The 24158-nt window shown below is 44.8% G+C and overlaps 1 protein-coding gene across 1 annotated transcript; it reads left to right on the top strand.

The window, feature by feature from the left end:
* Positions 1–19612: 19612 nt before the first annotated feature.
* On the top strand, positions 19613–23013 carry LOC148293858 (uncharacterized). Its single transcript, XM_088254356.1, has 7 exons — positions 19613–20396; positions 20480–20632; positions 20726–21846; positions 21931–22015; positions 22087–22182; positions 22281–22687; positions 22783–23013. The coding sequence occupies exons 1-7, from the start codon at positions 20040–20042 to the stop codon at positions 22925–22927; spliced, it is 2364 nt and encodes a 787-aa protein (XP_088110482.1). The 5' UTR covers positions 19613–20039; the 3' UTR covers positions 22928–23013.
* The last annotated feature ends 1145 nt before the right edge of the window (positions 23014–24158 follow it).

The raw sequence follows: 24158 nt of genomic DNA, 5'->3' as shown, positions 1-24158 counted from the left end.
ACAGTTATCGTAATCGTCATGCAAAGATATCACAAAATGTATTAGCAGCTTGTAACTTTGATTTGGAATTCATGTACGTTCTTAGCGGGTGGGAGGGTTCAGCTCATGATTTAAAGCTACTAAATAACGTATGTTTTGGAACTCTGATTTTGGACTTGAGTGTTAAGAAAGAATTGAAGTGGAACTGAGGGATATAGACTCAAACTCTTGAGCAGTATATATCGCAATATTCTTCAAACAAGTTGAGGATAGAACAAGTTGTTGACTTTGGAAGTACACTAAGTCAAGTCCGCCGCCAGCTTATGAAATGGGGTGAGGTGGAGGTTAATATGATCTCATCTTTTATTTCTTGTCCTTTTCATGTACAATAAGTCAAGGAGTATTGACTATTCTGTTTCTTAAAAGTCATGAAGAAAACGACATGCAATAAATTCCATCTTTGCAACTTGCAAGGCAAGACTACTCTGTTTCTTAAAAGTCATGAAGAAAACGACATGCAATAAATTCCATCTTTGCAACTTGCAAGGCAAGACTACTCTGTTTTGAAGAAAACAACATGCAATAATCATGAAGAAAACGACATGCAATAAATTTCATCTTTGCAACTTGCAAGGCAAGACTACTCTGTTTCTTAAAAGTCATGAAGAAAACGACATGCAATAAATTTCATCTTTTTATGTAAGGATGAGCAGAAAATCCAATCTCATTAGTTAGCATCATACAAATAAAAAATCCATGTGGTCCTTCCCAATCTTATAAATTCTTATGATATAAATCTTTAAAATCCAAACATAAAAAATCCTGAATATAATTTTTTTTTTTAAAAGTCCTTCCAAGTCATTATGTTCCTAAATAGTCTTTTAAAATCCACTGGACTTATTTATCCATAAATAGTCTTTTAAAATCTCAATTGAATACACCCCCCTTAGAGTAAGAAGGAGGAAGACATGGTGGAAAGTCAGTCTTACCCCACATATCCATCTCATTCATAGGCAGTACGAGATTATCACATGTCTTCAAGTAAGTTGTTGTCAAATAGCAGTCATCCACAAAATCCATGACATTAAGACCCCCTTTATAATTTATGGCTGAAATAGCATGAACACAAGGCCATCCCTACAAATCCCATGCTCTACAAGAACAACTCCTTAATTCCAAGTCCACAATATATTGTGCATGGCCATCAGCTGACACTTGGAATCTACCTCCACCTGACCACATTGCCACACAAGCACCTGCCTTGGCTTTATTTGCCTCCACCTTCTTAAATATTCTTGGGCAGATATTGTCTACCGCGCAAATCTCATGGCCTGGAGTTCCGGGCCGAGGGGATGTGCGTTGACACGCGGTTTCCTGCTTTTGGGTGCGGTGCGGTTGTGCGCGGGCGTGCCAGCACGGTCTACCGTGCGTCGAGATGTTGATGAGTGTAGGATGGATCAGTGGTGCGCCTGTTTGAACTCGTCTTCTAATCAAATGATTGTAGCCGAGAGAGGAACTAGTCTCGGCTGTTAGGTTCACGGCCTGAACTACAAGGCCGTTGAGTGATGGTGTTGGTGGTGGGTTTTGGGCTGTGCTCCGGCGCGTCGCTTAGGGAGCGACGGTCGTATGATATATGGGGTGAGGAAATGAACAACAGAGACGGTGCTCCGGCGCCTTGAAAATCAAGGGTCGTATGATATATTGATGAATGAATTTTCCTTACAGTCTAACACTACTCCTAGGAAAGCAAGTAAAGATATTGAAAGAAGTTGCTCCGTGGGAGGCTTTGGTTTGGTGTTTGAACCCGTTGAATGTAGCTCGAGCCTTGTATTTATAGGAAGAGTTCCTGGATGAGTAATCGAGGCTGAATTTACGCATAGTGGAGTTTGATTAGCGCAAGTGGGTGTCCAATCGACATTTGGGATCGTGAAGTATGGTGGTGTGACCCCATAAATCCTGGTGAATCTCGGCCGCCGCCCTAATCGTGGTTTCTGCACAGCTGGCCGTGGAGACGCATTTATTGCTCTGATAGCTGGTGACCTAATCTCTCAAGCTGCAAGAATTCTTGTGAGAATGTCTACGTCTAATCACTCTGTCTTCTGTCGCCACAACCTGACTTCAGTCACTTCCCACCTTCCCTCATGCATTAAATGCTTATTTGTGGCCAGTGAGTTTGCTGCATTAAACAGGCGCTACTTCATTAAATGAAGCATGGGTCCCTGCTATCACGTGATGATCTGACTTTAATATTTCTGGCCGTGATTTTGCTTGGCCTCGACCTCGGCCTGCACTCGAGGCCGAGATGATCATGCCTTGGCATTTTTCTTTTGTCTTCAGGAAGGCAAAGCACCTTGTTGAAACGCTGCGTTTCAGTTTTACGAGCAAGTGCCAGGGCCGAGAAAGGGGGCTCCTTCGGCCAGCTCATGGCCGTGATTTATTAGGCACAAACATTGCCCCCACATCCCTGGATTCTTCGGCCTCGGCATGGGTAGGGGCCGAATGGATTCCAAGGGATGGACCCTTTGCATTCCTTCTGAAGTGATTGACAACTGGGGCATTAAATGCGCAGGCCAGTCGGCGCATTTAATGCCTCAAGCACGTCGTGCAGGTCAGTATTGCCCAGGCTCGCTCAAGGCGTCGTCTCGCCTCGTCAAGTGAAATGACGGTGTCTGGACTTTCGCCACGTCATCGCGCTCTTAATTCGCACGAGCCATCATTCTTCCTTGCTAATCGAAACGTATTCTGAGTGCGCTGTCAGGCCGTTTCATCTTTCGAGAATCACACTTCTGTGTTTTGAACTCTAGTGCTAGTATAAAACCCAAACTCCTTCGCATTTTCTTTCACACTCCCAAAATCTCTGAGTTCATGTTCTTCGAAGGTTCACACTGACTTCCCCCAGTTTTTCTCAGCCTTCTTTCTATTACTCAGTGACCTTCCTTCTCGCTTTAATCACTCTGGAGCCCTCCTTCGATTCCTGGGCTTCGTCCTCCCCTATTTCAACCTACCCTAATGATCCTCATTGCAACCTCCTCAAAACCAGGGAGCCATATCTGTTGAGTCTCATGACCTGGCAGTTTGGCCTGGTCCAGATGACTTGGCAGTTTGATGAGGGCGAGAGGACCTGGGATGATGACCCCAACGTGGCCGAATTTATGCGGCTAAGTACCCGGGTCACTTCCATGGCCGGAGTGATGGCCCTTATCATGGCTGGAGTGATGGCTCCTACCATGACCGGAATGACGACCGCTTACCATGGCCGGAGTGATGGCCGCTACCACGGCCTGAACGACGGCCGCTGCCACTGCCGGAATGGCGACTACTTACCATGGCTGGAGTGGCAGTTGCATTCCGTGTCCGGAGTGACACCCCTTGCGCTTTCCATGGCCTGGAGTGAAGCCCTGGTTTTAGGCTGGCCGTGGCTGATGACGATATGGGTGGCGGAGGTCCTGCCTCGGGGGAAAGCGTCCGATTGTCTAGCAGGAAGACCATGGAGCCGAAGCGCGTAGATTTAGGGTGTGATTTTTCTTATGTGTGTTTGTACCCGGCCATGACCTGGCCGTTCCTTTGTAAACGTGTCCCCCTTTTTAAACTAAATGAATAAAATGAAGTATGATTTCCTTTAGTTCGTCTTTGTCGTGTTGCATACTCAACTTTCATCATTTGTAAATATTCATAACTCTTTCACGGCCGTCTCCCATAATGACGGGGCGTATTTCTTCAAATACTGGCCGTTGATCGGTAAGTTGTGCCACTCTCCATCCCTATCCTTTAACTGAAATGCACCTCGGCCAAGAATTCGTTCGATAATGAACGGCCCTTCCCAATTGGGCGAAAATTTGCCGAACCGGGGGTCTTTTGTCCCGATAGGAAGCATGGCTCGCCATACTAGGTCGCCTTCGGCGAAAGCTTTTTGCTTAACCCTTTTGTTGTAAGCCCTCGCCGCAATCTGCTTCTGTGCCTGCATGAGGTTATAAGCGTCGAGTCTAGATTGCTCCAAATCTTCCAATTCCTGAGCCATGGCTTGTGCATAATCCCCCCCTCCTTGTTCAGGCTGCTTGGCCACACGGAGAGACCGAACCTTTAACTCCATTGGAACGATAGCATCGTGACCGTAGGTTAAGGCGTAAGGAGATGTACCCGTGGCTGACCGCATTGAGGTTCGGTAAGCCCAAAGAGCTTCGGGGAGCAAGTCGTGCCACGCCCTAGGTATTTCCTCGATCATCTTCTCAAGGATGCCCTTGATTACTTTGTTACTTGCCTCGGCCTGTCCGTTAGATTGAGGGTAGTAAGGTGTTGAGTGGATCAATTTGATCCCCATTTTCTCGATGTACTCCCGTGTCTCGGCCGATGCGAATACCGGGCCGTTATCGGCCGTGATAGTTTCTGGAATACCGAACTGGTGGACGATGTGATTCTCAAAGAATTTGACCACCTGTGCGCTGGATACTGACCGATAGGACTCGGCCTCGACCCATTTGGTGAAATAGTCGGTCGCCACCAAAATCCATGCGTGTTGGTTGGATGCAGCCGGATGGATTTTGCCGATGATATCCACGGCCCACCCACTGAACGGCCATGGTTTGGTAACCGGGTGGAGGGCTTCGGCTGATACCCTTTGTATAGGGCCGTAGATTTGACACTTGATGCATCCCTTCGCATATTCTATGCAATCTTTCAAAATGGTCGGCCAGTAATAGCCGTGCCTCCGAACCAACCACCTCATCTTGACCCCAGACTGGTGAGCACCACAAATCCCCTCGTGGGATTCAGTCATGATGACCTTGATATCCTCGGCGCTGGGACATAGGAGTAATAAACCATCTGATCCTTTTCGATACAGCTCGTTTTGATAAATCAAATAACACCGAGCTCGGAAACGTGTAGTCCTCTCATGGCTGCCAGAAGGGTTACGCAAATACTTCACTATGGGGTAGCGCCAGTCGGCCTCGGCCGTGTTGATCTCGTCGGTGATATCGGCCGAAGATACTTGCGCTGTCATTCGTCGTTCGGCCAAAGCTGGAAAGGTACGCCTCTCGATCCTTATCACGCGATCGTGGTCGGTGTTCGGGATGTTTACGCCTGATGCTACCTGGGCCATCTCATTGGCCTCGCCGTTCTCGACGCGCGGTATATGAACAAAGGAAATTCTAGAAAAACCATCGGTCGTGTTGAGGGCCGTTACATAATACATGACTAAGTTCTCGCTCGTGCATTGGTATTCCCCAGTCAGTTGGTTAACCACCAGCTGAGAGTCACCGTAGACCAAAACACGGGTTGCCTTCATTTCTTTCAAAATCTCGAGACCGATGATGAGCGCTTCGTACTCAGCCTGATTATTAGTGCATTTGAAGTCGAGTTGGAATGCGAACTGCCATTTTTGCCCTTGAGGAGATTCGATCACAACTCCGGCTCCTGACCTGGCCTCGGTGCTGGAGCCATCGAAGTACATGGTCCAATAATTCTTTTCCATGCGGGCCATACCGATCTCGACCTCCAACTCCTCTTCTTGTCCCTGGGCCGGGTGATGAGCTAGGAAATCGGCCAATGCCTGACCCTTGACCGATTTCTTAGCTACGTATTGAAAGGTAAATTCGGACAATGCCATCGTCCACTTCCCAATTTGGCCGCGTATGATCGGCCGAGTAAGCATATATTTGATGAGATCGGTCCTGGAGATGATTTGAACGACCGAAGGAAGCATGTAATGTCGCAACTTGGTGGCCGCGAAATAAAGCGCTAGGCATAATTTCTCGATCAGCGAATAGTTTAATTCGGCCGTGTTGAGGGTGCGGCTTAGATAGTGCACCGCTTGTTCGCGCCCAGACTCGTTTTTCTGAGCCAGCAGACAGCCGATAGAGCCCTCCGAAGCTGAAATGTAAAGCCTCAATGGTTTCCCTCTTTTTGGCGGCATAAGGACCGGCAGTTGGGATAAATATTTCTTGATGTCGTCGAGGGCCGCCTGATGCTCTGTCCCCCATACGAACCGTTCCGTGTCTTTCAGTTTGAGCAAGGGAGACAACGGCCGGATTTTCCCTGCCATATTGGATATGAAACGCCGTAAAAAGTTCACCTTACCGAGGAAGGACTGGAGCTCCTTCTTGGTTCTTCGCGGAGGAGCCGCCATAATGGCCGTAGCTTTATTTTTATCTACCTCGATTCCTCGTTGGTGAACCAAGAAACCGAGGAAATTCCCGGCGGTGACGCCGAAAGCACATTTCTTTGGGTTCATCTTTAGGCCATGCGCCCGCATTCGGTCAAAAGCTTGCCGGAGATGTTCTACGTGGTCGGCTTTGGATAGGGACTTTACAACCACGTCGTCGATGTAGACTTCAACGGTCCGGCCTATGAGGTCGTGGAAAATTAGGTTCATAGCTCGCTGATATGTTGCGCCGGCATTCTTTAGGCCGAAAGGCATGACTACCCACTCATAGGTCCCGATTGCTCCTAGACACCTAAACGCCGTTTTGTGGACATCCTCCTCGGCTACGAAAATCTGGTTGTAACCCGCATGGCCGTCCATGAAAGACAAGAGTTCGTGCTTGGCGGCCCCGTCCACCAGGAGATCTGACACTGGCATGGGGTATTCGTCCTTGGGGGTTGCGAGGTTCAGATTTCGGTAATCGGTGCAAACCCTCAAAGCCCCAGTCCTTTTCAAAACTGGTACAATGTTGGCTAGCCACTCAACGTACCCGGCTATTCGGATGAAGCCGGCCTTAAGGAGCTGTTCAATTTCCTCCTTGACCCTACATTTATTTCTAACAAAGGGTCCTGGACTTCAGGGTAGTCATCCTCCATCTCGGCAGGCGCTGTTTCTAGGTCGTCCAGAGTCAAAGCGTCCGATTCGTGGAGGAATTCGATCAGGTTGATTGGTGAATTTGGCCGTAAGGATTCCTCCGCCCAATGTTCCAGCAGTCTTTCTACCAAATCCTTCACGGCCGCTACCCCCACCTCTTTAGTGGCCTTGTCTGTCATCTAAAGGCTGGTGAGGTCGATCAATACTTCGCGCGCCGAATCCTGTCGGATATTCTCGGCGCCTAACTCCAGCACTTTCTGGGCCATTGTTCTAGTTGGTCGGCCGTTTGCATCGTGGCCGGTGAGAACAACCCATCCAACGTCGTCGTCGTAGATCCGAGCTTGTACGGCGTTGGCCTCGAAAGGCTTTTCATCGGCCGGGTTTATAGACACCTTCTGGCCATCCCAAAATAATAATAGCTGGAAGAGAGACGACGGTATACACCCAGACTGATGGATCCAATCGCGGCCGAGCAGTATGTTGTAGTCTTAGACTGGATTCGACCACGTAGAAGGCCGCGACCCTTGTCTGGTCGGCCACGATAATCTTTAAGGGCAATACGCCAATAGTCTTAGACTTGTCGCCGACAAAGCTGCTCATGACCACGTCGCTGGGGATGAGGTCCTCCTTTGACTTGTCTAGCTTCCTCATCAAGGAATAAGGAAGGATGTTGACCGTCGCCCCACAGTCAACGAAAACCTTGGATATGGGCACACCCTCTATGTGAGCCGAGATGTACAACGGCTTCAAGTGCCGGTATTTGTTCGGCTCGTCTCTTGGTATCACCTCGTTAAACGCTACGGCCAACAATTCTTCCTTTGTCTTTGGCCTTAGATCTAACTGCTCCTCGGCCACGTCATCCTCTAGGCCGTTGGTATGTCCCCCTGGGGCTGAAAACTCGGATGGTAGCACCATGACCATGTTGATGCCGACTTCATCCTGTTCCCGCGGGTTTCCCCTACCGACTTCTTCTTCGGCCTCAGAGCCGTCCTTGGCGAGGACCATTAACTCGATCATCCCGAGGATCCCCTCATATTCCTCATCGGAGATTCCTAAAGCGGGGTCATCTTCGGCCTCGTGCCCGAAAAAAGGATCACCGAAACCTTCGATCATAGGTCTCGCGGTCCCCGGGCTACCGGTCGTGGATGCTTTGATCTCAGGGGGGGTCCGAGGCTTCGACCTCCTCCTTGAGGGCCCGTCTAGCCTTTGCCAATGCGTCCCTGGCCATTAGGTAATCGTCTAGGCGGCTTACCCGGCCCTTTTCCTCGGTCGTCAGGCCGAAGACAGTGTCCGCCGGAGTCACAGTAAAGTACTGGCAGAGATATTCTAAATCGCCCCTACTGAAGGGGATCTTAGCCTCTGATTCGCCGAGGTCGGGCTGGTAACTTGGCAGGCCTCTTACTCTGGCTTCCCTGTTTGCCTGGTATACGGCCTTAATGGCCGAGTCAGAACTGCTGGTGATGAGGAGCGCTTCCGCCTTTGTGTTCTTGAGGGCCAATTCCACGATTTCACGGTTCTCAAGGGTCATGCCATACAGATCCGTGGCCGAATGGTCCTTATGGAATTCCCTGAGAAAGGAAAATCGTTGGCCGAGAAAGGGGGGTCCCTCCCGCGGTAGATGTCGATGACACCTTCGTCTGTTTTCTCCATGACCGCGGCCTTTGGCTGAGCTGAATTGGCTGATGATCCACGGGGATTCTCGTCTTGCCTAGGGCCCCACGTCCTCAGAGGCTTGGTGCTGGCTGTTTTTACTGCCGGGGAAACAACCGATTTGGATGACGGCCCGTCCTTAGTCGCCACTTTCTTTTGGCGCTTGAAGCCTTCGACCTCGGTTGTCTGCATCCTGGCCTGCTGAACCTGTCTCTGCATTCTCCTCAGTTGGGTCTTCGTCAGCGGTTCGGCCCTGCCCCCAGGCCGTGCATGGTACCAACAATCATCCTTTATGACCGGTGGTTTGAAAGTTTTTATCGACCTAGGGGCGGCCTCTTCTTCGAGGCTGACCGAGGTTCTGGGGGTTTGTGGCCCCAGTCGGCTGAAAACAGCTCTGCTGGTCTGCCGTCGGTCCTACTGACCACCGAATCTCTTTATGGTCGTTTGAGATGGCTCGACGGCCTTCCTCTTGTTTTCCTGCGGGCTGGGTGTTCGGTTCATTTTTACACATGATTTTTCATGTTATTCACCCACTATTTTGAGTTAGTTCTTGACATTTTATAGCTTTTTACTTCCTTTTTGTGTTTTCTTAGATTTTACCTTGGTTGGAATGAAAATGAGCTAAAAGTGCATTATTGGTTATAAATTCTGTTTTTGTTCATTTTCGTAGGTCAACTTCTTGGCCTGGGATCAACATGCTCTGGTGCTCGGATGAGGTCATGATCTTCATGAGACTTGTTCCAATGGATGTTAACTACAACATATCCAAATTTGAGCTCCATTGGACAAGTATTGCCTATCCATCCAATCCAACATGTTACCACAGCTCTGGAAATCCGGAATTGTCCAGCTTTTACCTCCTTTGTGTTATCTTGATTTTCTTGTTACCATAACTCTTGGTAACAAGAAGTTACCTTAGCTTTGAGATATTTTCTGAAGCAATTGGCATCTTATTGAGGACAAAACTTCATCATGGCAAGGGGACAATGGGCTAAGGCTTTATTAAAGGTGGTAGTTTAATATTAAAAGGTAAAAGCTGGAAAGGAGGAGAGAGGGAAGAGAAGTCAAAGGTGCAATCTGATTTGGGGGAAGCTTGAAACGGGAGAGAAGGGGATTCTATCATTCAAAAACAACTAGAGAGCAGATTTTGGAGATTTGGAGCTAGGAGAAAGCCAAGGTGCAGCCAAGAAAAGTGGAGAAGAAGACTTCCACCATTGATGATCTTGAAGCTTTCATCATTTTCTGAAAATCTGTAAACTCTTTCTAATTTCATTTTGAGTTTGTATTTGAAATAAGCATGAGCAACTAAACTCCATAGCTAGGGCTTAGGTTGAAGCCCTAAACATGATTACCTTATTGTTTTGATGCTTGAGTGTATGAATTTCTAGATATTGTTGATGAATTCCAATTCACCAAATTAATCTATCCTTGATGTGTGTTTTTCCTTGGTTGGCCATCTTTGAAAGCATGCTTCTTGAGATTGTTGGGATTATGTGTATCTTCATGTTATCCTAAGCAATAAATGGATGAAGTAAGAATCATCCATGTGATTTGGTTTCTTGAATACCTAATGTAAACACCATGCTATTAGGATTCTTGTGATGTTCATATTCTCTTTGAACTTAATGGGTTCTCCTTGTAATTGAATCGAAGTACGAACCATACCTAGGTTCGGTTATGGGGAGGGCACAAGTATTGTAGCACGAACCATGCACTTTACGTATATTAGAGAGAATCAATGCGTCTTGAGCCACGACCCATGGTCTTGATTGCGAACATCTTCATCAACACGTTTAGAGTTCATCACTTGAGTATTTATGAACATAGGTAGAATTGTTTAGGGTGGATTCCGAAACCCTAGTGTTTGTTACATTTTAATTTCACAATTCGATAATTCATCTCTGCCTTTCTCATTTAAATTCAAAGTCCATTTACTTTCATGCAATAGAAATAGATCACTTGAAACAAATCAAAACCCCCCCCCAATGTGTGTGTGAGTTGTGAGTTCGACACGTGGTGTGTCTTTGATACTGAATTTTATTTGTTTCCGTAATTGTTTTGGACTTTTGGTCCGCGCTGTGTTCTTGCATTTTCTGTTCTGAATCCAACCGTATAAAGAACGTGAATTTTCGACGTACGGTTGGAAAGTTATAGGCAAAACATTGGACAGAGGTCGAAACTGAAAAACAGAGAAACGAATCTGCCCAAAAACGACCGGTTGTTACTGTTCACGACCGGTCGCTCATCACACGTTTATTGAAATTTCGACTCTGCCGAAAAACGACCGGTCGTCACTGTTCACGCGGCCGGTCGTCACTGTTCACTGTTCACGGCACTGTTCATGTCCCTGTTCACTGTTCACGGCACTGTTCACAGGTGATAAACAGGTGATAAAATGGCGATAGAAAATGCTGTTTGTGTTTTTCTTTAGTTTTCTTGTGTTGTTTCATTTCTTTTGCACTTCTTTACTTATTTTTAGTTTCCATTTTGCATTTGCGTATTTGTGGTGTGTCAATTAAGTGTTCTTTACGTACTCAAATTAGAACTTATAAGGAGCCGACAAGTTCTTCGTGGGATCGACCCCGTACTTACATAATCTATACTTCATTAGATTCGTGCACTTGCGGGTATTTTTAATTGGTTGTTTGCACATTAATTTGTGTCCTTTTAGGAATGCAACACTGGGCTGACCGATCTCATACTTGCATCGCTCGCAAAGGGCCGGCTCTAGTTCGGCCAGTGGCTCCTTCCCTTTCGCCGATCGACGGACTTCCCTATACCCGGCTGGGAGTTGGGCGTCGACCATGTTGACGACAGGTGGAGGGAACGGCTTGGAGTCGACCTGCATGGCCGCCTTCTCCGGAAACTGGAGCTTCTTTTCATCTATTAATTTCTAGATAACGTCTCGCAAGACAACGTAGTTGTTGGTGTTGTGAGACCAAGAACTGTGGTATTTGCAAAACGTTTTCCCTTTGAGCTCTTCGGGTTTCGGAATTTTATGGCCGAAGGACAATTTGACCTTTTTCTCGGCCAATAGCAGGTCGAAGATAGCCTCGGCCCTTGTTAAGTCAAAAGTGTAGGCCTTCGTTTCCCGCGTTGCGAACTTGGCGTCGGCGATTTTTGTGCGGCTATTGTCAGTTTTAACAAGCCCTCTGCAAACGAAGGGTTTGTCTATGCTGACTACGGCCGAACTCATCTCTACCTCCTCGCCCTCGGCCTCCGCGGAGCCGTCTGCTTCGGCGTAGCTGACGATGGGATTCCTGTAGTAGGTCCCCTTTGAGGCCGTCTTCTTCTGCATCTCTTCCTTCAACAAGGATGCATACCTGTCCACCTTGTTGGTCAAGTCATGCATGTCCCGGAACTCGATTCCCTAGAATTTCTTCCGGTATTCGAATTCCAAGCCTTCCTCGGCCATCTTGACGAACTCCCTCTCTGGTAGGTTCGTGCGGCACCAATTCCTACATGTTTTGAATCGATGTAGGTAATCACGAGGTGATTCGTCCGACGCCTGGCTCATCATTGCCAGCTCGGCGACCGTTATTTCTCAGTTGGTCTGATAGAAATGTTCGTGGAACGCCCTTTCCATATCAGACCAATCCTTTATTGAGTTCGGCGGAAGGTTTATGAACCATGAGAACGCGGCGCCGGTCAAAGAATGAACAAATAGGCGTAGCTTCTGGGCGTCCGAATCGGCTTCCCCACACTAGGCCGTGAAACGGCCTATGTGTTCAATGGAGGAGGTCTGCCCATCCCCGGAGAATAGTATGAATTCCGGCAATCGATAGTTCCGGGGAAGAGGGATTCGGTCGATTTCTGGCGGGTACGGCCTCGTGTATCTCGGTACGTCCGGCCGCCTTTGGGCTAGGCCGTCTTCGATCATCCGCCAGACGTCTTCGAATCGGACCCCTTGAGGTGGCGCCTCTTGCTGGGCTGCATACGGCCGCGTGACCTGTGGCACCTTGTTCTGTGACCTTGTCTGCTGGGCCACTTGAACTAGGGGCTCGGTCGGGATCACCGCGCTGGTTGATGCCAGATGAGCGCCGTGGGTCTGGCCAAGGTGCGTATGCGTTCCTGGTGGATTGGTCGAACCGTAGTGAAGCTGAGAGCCCAATGAAAACAACGACGCCTGCACTGGTGGTGAAACGGTCGGATTGCTCTGACCGTACTGCTGTGATGATACGGCTGTCGCGTTGCTTGGGCCAGGATGGGTGTGGACGGCCGTAGTGTGAACTGGGTCGAGTGGATGGATCGCAGGATGCGCGAGGCTGCCGTGCCCTAGTGATACGGCCAAAGCATGGAGTGGTCCGCGCGCCGTTTCTGTCAAGTAGGTTGGTCCCGAATTCGCCCATGTGGGCTGGGACTGCCCCCAGCTGTTTGTCGGCGGCAAAGAATGCTGGCCGTAGCCTAACGCTTGGCTGTGGGCCGATACACCGAGGCTGCTGCTTTCGACATAAGGCTCGATTCTCTCGCACTCTTGGCTCCCCGGTCCGGCTCTAGGAGGTGTCGCGGGCGAGGCTACCGACATCCTCTCCTGAAAAAGCGTTCGCAGTTCCGAGGAGAACCTGTCCATTGCGGCCATGAAGGATGTTTCTATCCTGTAGGCCTGCTTGGACATCAGCTCCTCCCCTACTGCCTGTTCCTGCATGGACTCGGCCGTACGATCCGTCGTTATTGGAACGCTGGCCGAGATCCCGACCGTACGTTCGGTCTCGGTGAGAGGTGGACTCAAGAGTCTCAGAAGTCATTTCGACTGCTTTGTTTTTTAGCTTTGCCTGTGCCCTAGTTTCCACCATAAGTTTGACAAGTGATCCCACCGGGCGTGCCAAAAGTGTCTGCCGCGCAAATCTCACGCCCTGGAGTTCCGGGCCGAGGGGATGTGCGTTGACACACGGTTTCCTGCTTTTGGGTGCGGTGCGGTTGTGCGCGGGCGTGCCAGCACGGTCTACCGTGCCTCGAGATGTTGATGAGTGTAGGATGGATCAGTGGTGCGCCTGTTTGAACTCGTCTTCTAATCAAACGATTGTAGCTGAGAGAGGAACTAGTCTCGGCTGTTAGGTTCATAGCCTGAACTACAAGGCCGTTGAGTGATGGTGTTGGTGGTGGGTTTCGGGCGGTGCTCCGGCGCGTCGCTCAGGGAGCGACGGTCGTATGATATATGGGGTGAGGAAACGAACAACAGAGATGGTGCTCCGGCGCCTTGAAAATCAAGGGTCGTATGATATATTGATGAATGAATTTTCCTTACAGTCTAACACTACTCCTAGGAAAGCAAGTAAAGATATTGAAAGTGCATTACAGGAAAAAATAAGTTGCTCCGTGGGAGGCTTTGGTTTGGTGTTTGAACCCGTTGAATGTAGCTCGAGCCTTGTATTTATAGGAAGAGTTCATGGATGAGTAATCGAGGCTGAATTTACGCATAGTGGAGTTTGATTAGCGCAAGTGGGTGTCCAATCGACATTTGGGATCGTGAAGCATGGTGGTGTGACCCCATAAATCCTGGTGAATCTCGACCGCCGCCCTAATCGTGGTTTCTGCGCAGCTGGCCGTGGAGACGCATTTATTGCTCTGATAGCTGGTGACCTAATCTCTCAAGCTGCAAGAATTCTTGTGAGAATGTCTACGTCTAATCACTCTGTCTTCTGTCGCCACAACCTGACTTCAGTCACTTCCCACCTTCCCTCATGCATTAAATGCTTATTTGTGGCCAGTGGGTTTGCTGCATTAAACAGGCGCTACTTCATTAAATGAAGCATGGGTCCCTGCTATCACGTGATGATCTGACTTTAATATTTCTGGCCGCGATTTTGCTTGGCCTCGGCCTCGGCCTGCACTCGAGGCCGAGATGATCATGCCTTGGCATTTTTCTTTTGTCTTTAGGAAGGCAAAGCACCTTGTTGAAACGCTGCGTTTCAGTTTTACGAGCAAGTGCCAGGGCCGAGAAAGGGGGCTCCTTCGGCCAGCTCATGGCCGTGATTTATTAGGCACAAACAGATATGCCTACTCCATTTTTTCATTATCCCTTCTTCCCTATATTCTCTTCATCAGCTTACATCTAATATACTCCAACATTATAAGAATAGGTCTATCCCTACATTCCAATATGGTACCATTGAAAGACTTGCACAGATTATTCAACACCATGTCACACTTCAAATGAGTGCTGAAGTGTGATTTTGACCAATGCCTTGGAGGTTTATCTGGAGTGGTGAGCCATTCATATGCATCCTTGGACAGTTTTTTAAGTTCTTCCACGGCCTTTGTAAAGTAGGGGACAGTGGTTGCATATGATGCTTCCCAAAACTTGTCTCTCAAGCTTTTTGCTTTGAACAATATCCTATAGTTGCTAAAAAGATGTCTTGCATAGAACCTATGGTCAATTAGGGACCACTTGCTCAAAAGCAGGCAATAAACCTTTTTGTTTATAGGATATAAAGGAGAAGCCAAATTGATTAACAATCTGACAATCCTTAACTAATAGCTCCAGAAACCAAATCCAAGAATCTTTGCACTTTGATTCCACAACTGCATATGCAATCACCCAGGTTTCATTGTTGGCATATATACACACTGCAGTTACAGTTGCCTTTCATAAACAATCTTCAAAAAGCACCCATCTAAACCTATAATGGGCTTGCATCCAGCTTTGAACCCTTCCTTATCAACTCCTAAACAAACATACAACCTTTGAAACTGTGGTTTCCCCAACTTTTCTTGGAAATCACACCTAACCATTGCTGTGGTTCCTGAATTAGTGTTCCTTAATTCCTGACAATAATCCCAAATTCTTGAATATTGTTCATTGAAAGTGCCCTCAATCAACTTTAATGCCTTCTCTTTTGCCCTATACACTTGTTGTTTTTGACACCCCTGCATTATAATCCTTTTCAACAGTCTCCTTGAATGAGCTGATTGGCCACTGAGGATTGGTCTTTAATGTCTCAACATATTTCTTGCTTATCCAAGTTGACTTGATAGTAGGGTTCTCCCATAACTGTGTACATGTGTGCTCACGTACATATGTCTTCACTTGCAATGTATTCTCATGTTGCATTTTTGAAGCATATATCATCCACTCACAATCTAGGTCCCCACAAATTGCCTTCAGCTTCAAAGCCTTACTCCTAATAAATACAACATCCCTTTTATGCAAGATGGTGTGTTATGTGACAGCTGCCCTAAAGCCCTTACAATCAGTAAATAACATGCCAATCTCAAACTTTGGATTTGCCATGTCAGTTGCAGCATTGAACTCTGGCCAATTCTTGTCACTTTCATCGTCAGAATTACACTTGGCATAATCCTTACACTCAAAATCTTCATAATCCAATTCAACATCTGTAGGCCAATCATGAGCAGCCTCATTCCCAGTTTCTTTCACCCCTGTCCATTCAGTTTGGTCATCCACCCATTTTTCAAAAGAATCATCATCTTCATCTTCACTAAAGTTCTTAGAAATCACATAATCTGAGTCCTCGCTATCAGCAGAATCATCATCAAATGAGTTAGAGTCTGCAGCATTTGCATATCTTCTTCCACTTCTCAACTTCATGGAATGGCTTTTGGACTCGGCCCTAATGCCCTCAACAGTTCCTTCCACGGCTTCTTTGTCTTTATGTTGAACATTATTTGTCCTCATCAATCCCTTGCATCTTTTTTTACAAAAGCACACTTGACCATATGTGGCATGTCATCCGTCACTTTATCTTTACCTTCGCCTTTGTCAAAATAACCCTCATTATTGACAGTGGTATTGACAGTAGCCTTTTCTTTGCCTTTTGTAGAAGCTTCATCAGTCAACCCTTCTTCATTCAACTCTTCTATTACAACACTTGATTTTTTTCACCTTTCCCACCTAGGATACTCCCCCACCCATTGGAACAATGGCACCATAATTGTCATCAAGCTTTTCAATCACTACCCTAGTGTTGGTCCCAAAATCATCATCCAAATTTATAAATATGTTTGAAGCCACTTGACTGTAAAACTGCTCTTGACTGCATGCCAACACATGTTCTAGGAATATATTTATCAACCTAGTGTCTGGCACAAATGTTAGCATGTCTAAAACATCTGCATCCTCACTCAGCTTAACTAGGCCACCATCAAAATGACCACCTGGAATACTGTACCAGTAGTTAATGATACCTTCGTACCCTAACTCCTTTACCATGCCATCTATCTTAGTCATTGACATTCTATCCTTATCACAATAATCAAACCAATCAACAAACCCATTCACATAATAGTTACCTCTTAGTTCACCATTGTGGTACATTTCAATAGAAAATCCATCCTCATCCCCTACATGTCCAAAGGCACACATAAATTTCAGTCCCTAACAAAAATACATTCAAGGCTGTTTGCACATACAAAAAGACACAAATCATTTTCCAAATATAAAAGACAGAAATCATTTTACCACACAAAAATACACAAAAGCCAAACTTTCCATGCCAGCACACACATACACAAAAGGAAAGCATTACTGTCATTGTAGGACCACATACAAAAGCCAAACTTTCCATGCCAGTACACACATACACAAAAGGAAAGCATTAGGACCACATACAAAAGCCAATTAAATCAACACAGTAACAGTAAGAAACACCTAACTCAAAACTCACAATCAACATCCATTATAAAAACCCTTGTTACCAATACCCAAGTTTCACTCGAAAAACACCATCTGCCAAGAATCTTAGCATAGTAACCCATACGTACCATAGAAAGGTTGTCCATATCCTTTGGGACGAAGTGCCCAACTCATATTCTTCAGATCTTTTCGAAACCTCCGTTTGCAATTTGATTTTTGCACTCGATGAAGATTCTTTCAAGATTTCGAAGAAACCCTCTCTCAGTCTCAGGCTCTCTCTCGAAAACTCATAAACAACAAATTTTTCCTTTGTGTTGTTCGATTTCATTATCCAAGCGTTGGATATTGGAACAAGATTCTTGGAAGGCGAGCCCAGCACAGACATTTAACTTCCTTTAAAAAAAGAAAAAATATTCCCTAGAAATGCCCTTCATCTGGACTATTTCGACTGGCTAGTTAGATTATGTGGTGGGACCCAGAACTGACACATCATCATTTAACGTCTGACCTGACGGTCCATGTAACAACCGGTGTAAATTGGTAAGTTTTTGAAATGTGAGGTACGAAATTTATGAAATTGAAACATCGGGGCCCATTTCGATAATGACCCTAAACCTCCAGGGACTAAAATGACGTTAGTCCTAAATTAAAGATATCATAAAAGTTAAAATCCATATAAAATTGGCTAAAAAATTTAAGAAAAAGGAGATTAAAACTTCTATAAATAAAAAAAATTGAAGCCATCCCTCCCCCTTTGTATCCCCCTCTTCTCTCTCTCTCTCTCTCTCTCTCTCTCTCTCTCTCTCTCTCTTCCGAGAAAGAATCACCTAAAGAAGATGGGAGCAAATACAAAATTGGTCACGGGCATTGAGTTGAGTGAGAGTAGAAGAAAGGGCTCTTAACTGCCAATGGTTTCCCTAAAATTTTTGTTTAAAAAAAAAAAAAAGACCATCAATTTAAAAAAATTGGGTATGGGATTTGAGATTTGGTATGAGGTCCTATATCTTTCCCTACAACTTATTCTATAGTGAGGGCTAAGATATTGAGATGAGGTCCTATATCTTAACCGTTAGATCAAACTAATCAATTTGATCCAATAGTTAAGAGATAGGGCCTCATCTAAAGGCCTTAGTAAGGCCCTAACTATAGAATTCTTAGGCCTTTGACTCCCTTAGTATAGGCCGATTCTATAGTGAGTGGAAACTTATAAGTGTTAAGTTATAAGGGGTTCACTTTATAGCCATCAGATCAATCTAAGGGTTAGGGAGAATTGAGATAAAGTTTTGCAATCGGGTAGGTGAGGAACCCAAACCCGAATTTAATATCCAGCATTGAAGTTGGTTCGAAAAATTAAAAAAAGAGGCAAGTTCGAAGTTTGAACAGAAAAAACCCATCGCTCTAAAACCCATAGCTCTGAGAAACCGCTAAGCTTTGAGAAAAGGTTGAAGGCAACTGTTAATGACGGTTGAAGGCAACGGTAAACGATGGTTGAAGGCAACGGTTGAACGCAACTCCTTTCTCTAAACCCTTAAAAAGTATTTATTTTGAGTGGAAGGGGCAAAGGCGTGGATTCCGAAACAGTGAAGAGGCGAAGCAGTGGAAGGGGAAGGAGAGAATCCGTAGTCGTTGGAAGTGATAGGTTCCATTTGTGTTGCAAAGCCGCACAAAGACCCCGCACAGACACCTTGCGATTGTTCAATAACCAGCATTTGGTGAGTAATTTATGGAATTTGTGTTTAGGGTTAGAGTAAAGGTTTTCCCCAATTTGTACCATCAATGTTGTTGGATTTGGCATCTCTTCCTTGTGCTTCACTTGCATGTTAATTTTTGCTTGTGTATATGTTAAAAAATGAATGAAAATCAAGTCAATAACATATCAATAACATATCAATAACATATCAATAATGATATGAATAAGATAATGGTGTTGAATTGGAGGAGACCCTCAAGTCAATAACATGTCAATAACATATCTCTAGCGCTAGAATATATATATTTTTTGAAATAAATATTATTTCCCTTGTTGCTAAATTTGCCTGTGAAAAATGAGAAGATATAATAATAAAGTCATGAATAAAAGTGCAAAGCATTTGAAATGAAGGTTGATCCATGACCATAGTGGCTGACTGAAGAAAAAGCTAGAAAGAAAGAAGGATGTGGCAATGGCTTAGCAAGCAGATAGCAGAGCAGATGCTTTGCTTTGCTTCCTTCCACTATCTTTCTTATTTATTTATTTATTTTGTGTTGTGTATGAGATGACAATAATTGTCATGTGTGTGAAGTGCAGAACTTGCCTAGATTGCACTCACACTCACTCATGCATCAACCATTGATTGGAGTTTGTATCCAAAAATAAAACACATGCTATTGGTTGTAATTCACAGAATCATTGCATTAACAGGTATTTGCACAAAATTTGTCATATTGCTTTGATGATGTTAAAGGCTGTGATCAGTAATCCCTATGCGCATGTACTTCATAAAATTTGTAATGTGCCTGGTTGACTAGTTATGTAAATACTAAATACCAATATGATTGTGCAAATACGTGGTGGTAGTATATGTGTTAAGGTTATTTCATCTTGTATTTTAGGAAATGGGATCCAACGTGCAGCTGGTATGGCCAGAGTCAGAGGCATATGCGTCACGGGTGAACAACTGCTCACATGCAAATTCAACCCTAGCTGCAATTCGAGCGAAGTTGAGTGCGGAACAATTAGAACAATTCAAGACATCATGCTTTGGCCATCTTCTGAATATAGACAAGATTCAGTTTAGCGGGCAGATTGTGCATGGAGTTGTGTTGCGTCGAGTGGCGGGGCAGGGTGTGAAAGACTTGGATGGACTGAGTTTCTTAATAGGGTGCGACGTTGCTCAGTTTACTCGTCAGGATTTCTGTTTGATCTCGGGGCTTCGTTTTGGGGAAGTGCCTGAAGTTTCCAGTGGAGAAAGTGCTGAAATTAGACTTCAGAAAAGATATTTTATAGACGAAGGAATTACATGTAATGCTTTAGAAGAAGCATTTATGAGGTGCAAAGAGAGAGATGACGTCTACAAGCTAGCTCTTGTTTACTTTGCTGAGTTAGTGGTTTTGGGAAGGGACAAGCATTTGAACATCAATGTAAATTACCTGACCCTTGTAGAGGACTTGGATGCGTTCAACAGGTATCCGTGGGGTTCGGTGTCGTTTGACAAAACCCAAGACAGTCTATTTTCTGCACCAACAAAGTATACGAAAAGCTTTGAAAATGAAGAGGGAAGAGAGAAGGGGAAAAGTAAGGTAACGGGAACAAGCCGGAAAAATGAGAAGGGCAAGAAGCATAAGCATGGTGAAGTGCAAAGGGGTGGGTGGAGTTTTAAAGGTTTCACGTATGCTTTCCAGGTACATGGTAATAATGTTCATGTCAGTTATGCTTTGTGAACTTTAAAACTTAAATAATGACTTTTGTCCTGTGAATTGTGTAGATTTGGGTATATGAATTAATTCCTAGAATGGTGGACCTGAATTACTGCAAGGTTGTTGATCCAACAGCTGTCCCGCGTATTTTGCGATGGAGAACGACTACGTCTATGCCCGAGATGAGGAAGTTGAACAATTATTTTTTCCAGAGCAAAGAGGTTTGGTTTGCAGCCCTTGAAACTGTTTATAACATTCAATGAAATTATAAAGTAGAATGATTGAATATGAATATTGTCTGTATTATGAAACAGTCAGTTCAGTTGCGGGCGCTACATCCGAGTGAAGAGGAAATGAGACAATCATATTGGAGTTGGCCACAGGATCGCCCTGCTGTTGTCTCGGCAGAGTCAAATCCTTCTTCATGTGCTGATCTTGATGAGTTGAACAAGCTGGTAAGCTTGTTGAGGTCCGAGTTGTTTCAAGTAAAGCGGGAAAATGACGTCCTTGAGTTAAAGGTCATACGGATGGAAAAACTTTTGGACCACTGTTTAGGTCCTCAGTTTGAGCAGGAAGTAAGGAGGGACCTAGCTTTACTGAAAGAGAGGACGAATCGTTGTGCCATCTCACATCTATTTAAGGGATCTGATGAAATGGATGACAGTGAATGGGATGAAGGGCCAAGTAACAGATATGAGGGAGAGGAAAAGGACGAGGAGGGGATTGAAGGGGGTGAAGTGCAAAGAAAACCAAGTGAGGTAGAGGAAGCGCAAAGGAAAAGAAGAGAGGGAGAGCAAGTGAAAATAAAAAGCAACAAGGGAGAGGAAGCGCAAAGAAAGAGCAGTGAGGGAGAGGAAGTGAAAAGAAAAAGCAATGAGGGAGAGGAACTGCAAAGAAAGAGCAGTGAGGGAGAGGAAGTGAAAAGAAAAAACAGTAAGGGAGAGGAACTGCAAAGAAAAAGCAGTGACGGAGGGGAACTGCAAAGAAAAAGCAGTGATGGAGAGGATCCGCAAAGAAAAAGAAGGGAGGGCAAGGAAGTGAAAAGAAAAAAAAGTGAGGAAAAGGAAGTGCAAATAAAGGAACGTGAGGAAGCGGATGATGAAGTTGTTTTGGTTTGTGATGACATTGGCGAGAGCACGGCGGGGACAACTGTTGAGTTTACTCTCGGGGATATTGATTTGGATCAACCTACAGCTGTGCTATCTGAGTTGAACGTTTGGTTGAATGATAAAGGTAAAGCTGTGGAACAAGGGGTCCAATTACGAAAGAGAAAGAGGATTATTCCTATGTGGAAGATCATTGAAGCTAGTGAATTGGTGAAAAAAACTGTGCCAGAGACAACCCGACTTCGGATGTTAGACCCAATGAAGGCGATTCCGCATGATGATATGGTGAAATTGCTGAAACTTTGTTGGGAATGGCGCCATAACCCAAAGTAAGTCCCTTGTTTTTTGAGATAGAAGGCATTAGTGTATATATTTTTAAATTGTTGTGATCTAAAACTTTGTTATATTCACAGTTTAGTGATGCAATTTGGCCACGTGGAAGCTGAGATTGAATTCTTCGCTTCCCTCGTAAAAGCTGACGGTTGGCTGACAGGAGATGTAAGTTTAATTGATTATGCATTTGTTTTAATGTACATAGATTATGAGATTGACCAGAAAAACATGTGCAGCACATTGATTTGGGGTTGTATCTCATCCGGAAGCGACAACAAGATTTGGAGGTTGTAGAAATATCGAACTGGACAACGACCGATGTATTTTTCATGGTATGTCATAGGGCTTGACCAAGTGCAGTTAATAATTACAAATTATCCATACTTGCTTTGTGGAGGTTTTTAACCATTGATTGTTTTCTATTTCACAGAATCACATCCATACTTGCTTTGCGGATAATAAAAGAAAGAAAGAGCAGGCTGGGTGGAAAATTAGAAACAGTTTAGTGAACGTTGTAAATGGCAAGGTTCCGGCGTGTGGGGTGGATTGGCAGAACGTGTATAAGGTGTATGCCCCTTGTATGTTGACGAAGCATAAGCATTGGGTGGCTCTAATGATTGATCTGGTTAAGTGTGAAATCGCAGTGTACGATTCAATGGTTTCACTTATTCCAGATGAGATGTTAAAGGAAGAACTCGCCCCGCTTTCAATTACGATTCCAAATCTTCTCAACTCCATCGACTTTTATGAAGAAGGTGTTTACGCAAACAACTGCAGCAGAGATTGGTGGTGTCCATGGCCAATAGAACGTGTGGATGTTCCACAACAATCTAATCAGTGAGCACAACTTTTTCTTTAATTTTATTACTTGAAATTGTCAATTACGTTACAATGTCATTACTTGAATTGATCGAGTTCTTGATTTGCTTCAGAGGCGATTGTGGCATGTTCGTGTTGAAGTACATTGAGCTTTTGAGCGCTGAGATTTCGTTAGCTACTTGCACCACGCAGAACATGCCCTTTTTCCGGTTGAAGTTGGCTGCAGAGATATTACGGGGAGATGCTTACATGCCATGATAGTGGTTGAAATGGGTTCAGGTACGTGATGATTAAATTGGTTTTGGAAATCTCCAATTTGAAAGTCATGTAAATACACAATACAGATCCACGACTCCTTTTCGAATTCTACCTCTGCTCCTCAATTCTTCTTCGTCTTTCTCAATCTTAGTGTATTTTTGTACATAATTTTAAGTTTAAGTTATTGGACAACAATTAGAACCAAAATATTATTATAGCGGATGCATGCTTTCATTTTGATTAGTGTGATACTACGCTACGTTTATTCTCATATTGGGCTAAATGTATATGGTAGCTGGATGCAGAGCATAGACAGAAAAATGAAGAATCTGAAATGGAGATGCAGAGGCTTAGTGAGGAGAAAAGTAAATGGATCTGTAAATCTAGTGCACGTGGGCAAATGTAAATGGATAGGCATATGCGTTTTTGAAGTTAGGCACATGCCATTCCCATACATAGAATGTGCATCTGGAGTGTAAAGTTTTTTTGGATTTAATGAAACAAACATCTCTGTAATATTGCCCTAACTCCTTCACGACATTTACATAACCTTAACCAAACTGCATTGAATTGGGATTGGAAGACTGCATGTGTGAACAATGACTGATGGCTTTTTAAAGTGTATTACATTATTGCAAAGTAATATGTCATTATTTATCCAAGCCACCATTCCAAATATCAGATCCCAATCTTTAAGCCGTTCACCATGCCTTAACTTAATCGCAATGGGTTGCGTGTGTATTGATTGTAATTCTGTAAGGGAAATAGGCGGCTATTCCCTCGCCTCCAATGTTTTATTCAACCATGCCCTCTTTATAGAAACACATGCGATATACATGCAGTAAACCTTCAGTAAACATTCAGTAAACCGTCAATAAACCTCAATAAAACTTCAATAAACATTTCCCATCTGCAATGCTATAAAAACTTCCTATTGGTTCCGTACCGCCCATCGGGTTTGAATCCCTCTTTCCTTTATAATCGGTTAATAAATTCGTTGATTTTCTTTATTTTATTGGTCTTGGGCAGCTCAGTAGCATAAAAGTAATGTATATTGGTGCATCTATATTGCTTGTCTATTGCGTCTATATTGCTTGTCTATTGCGTGCATAGCGTACATTTATTGCGTGTGTATTGATTGTTTATTGCTTACGAAGGTAATAAACAACAATACACAGGCAACAGACAAGCAATATACACGCAATACACATGCAATCTATACGCAATAGAC

This window comes from Prunus avium, chromosome 6 (assembly GCF_965620075.1).
Source record: "Prunus avium chromosome 6, drPruAviu1.hap1.1, whole genome shotgun sequence".
NCBI classification, from domain to species: Eukaryota; Viridiplantae; Streptophyta; class Magnoliopsida; order Rosales; family Rosaceae; genus Prunus; species Prunus avium.
This window is presented reverse-complemented; position numbering and strand designations above follow the sequence as displayed.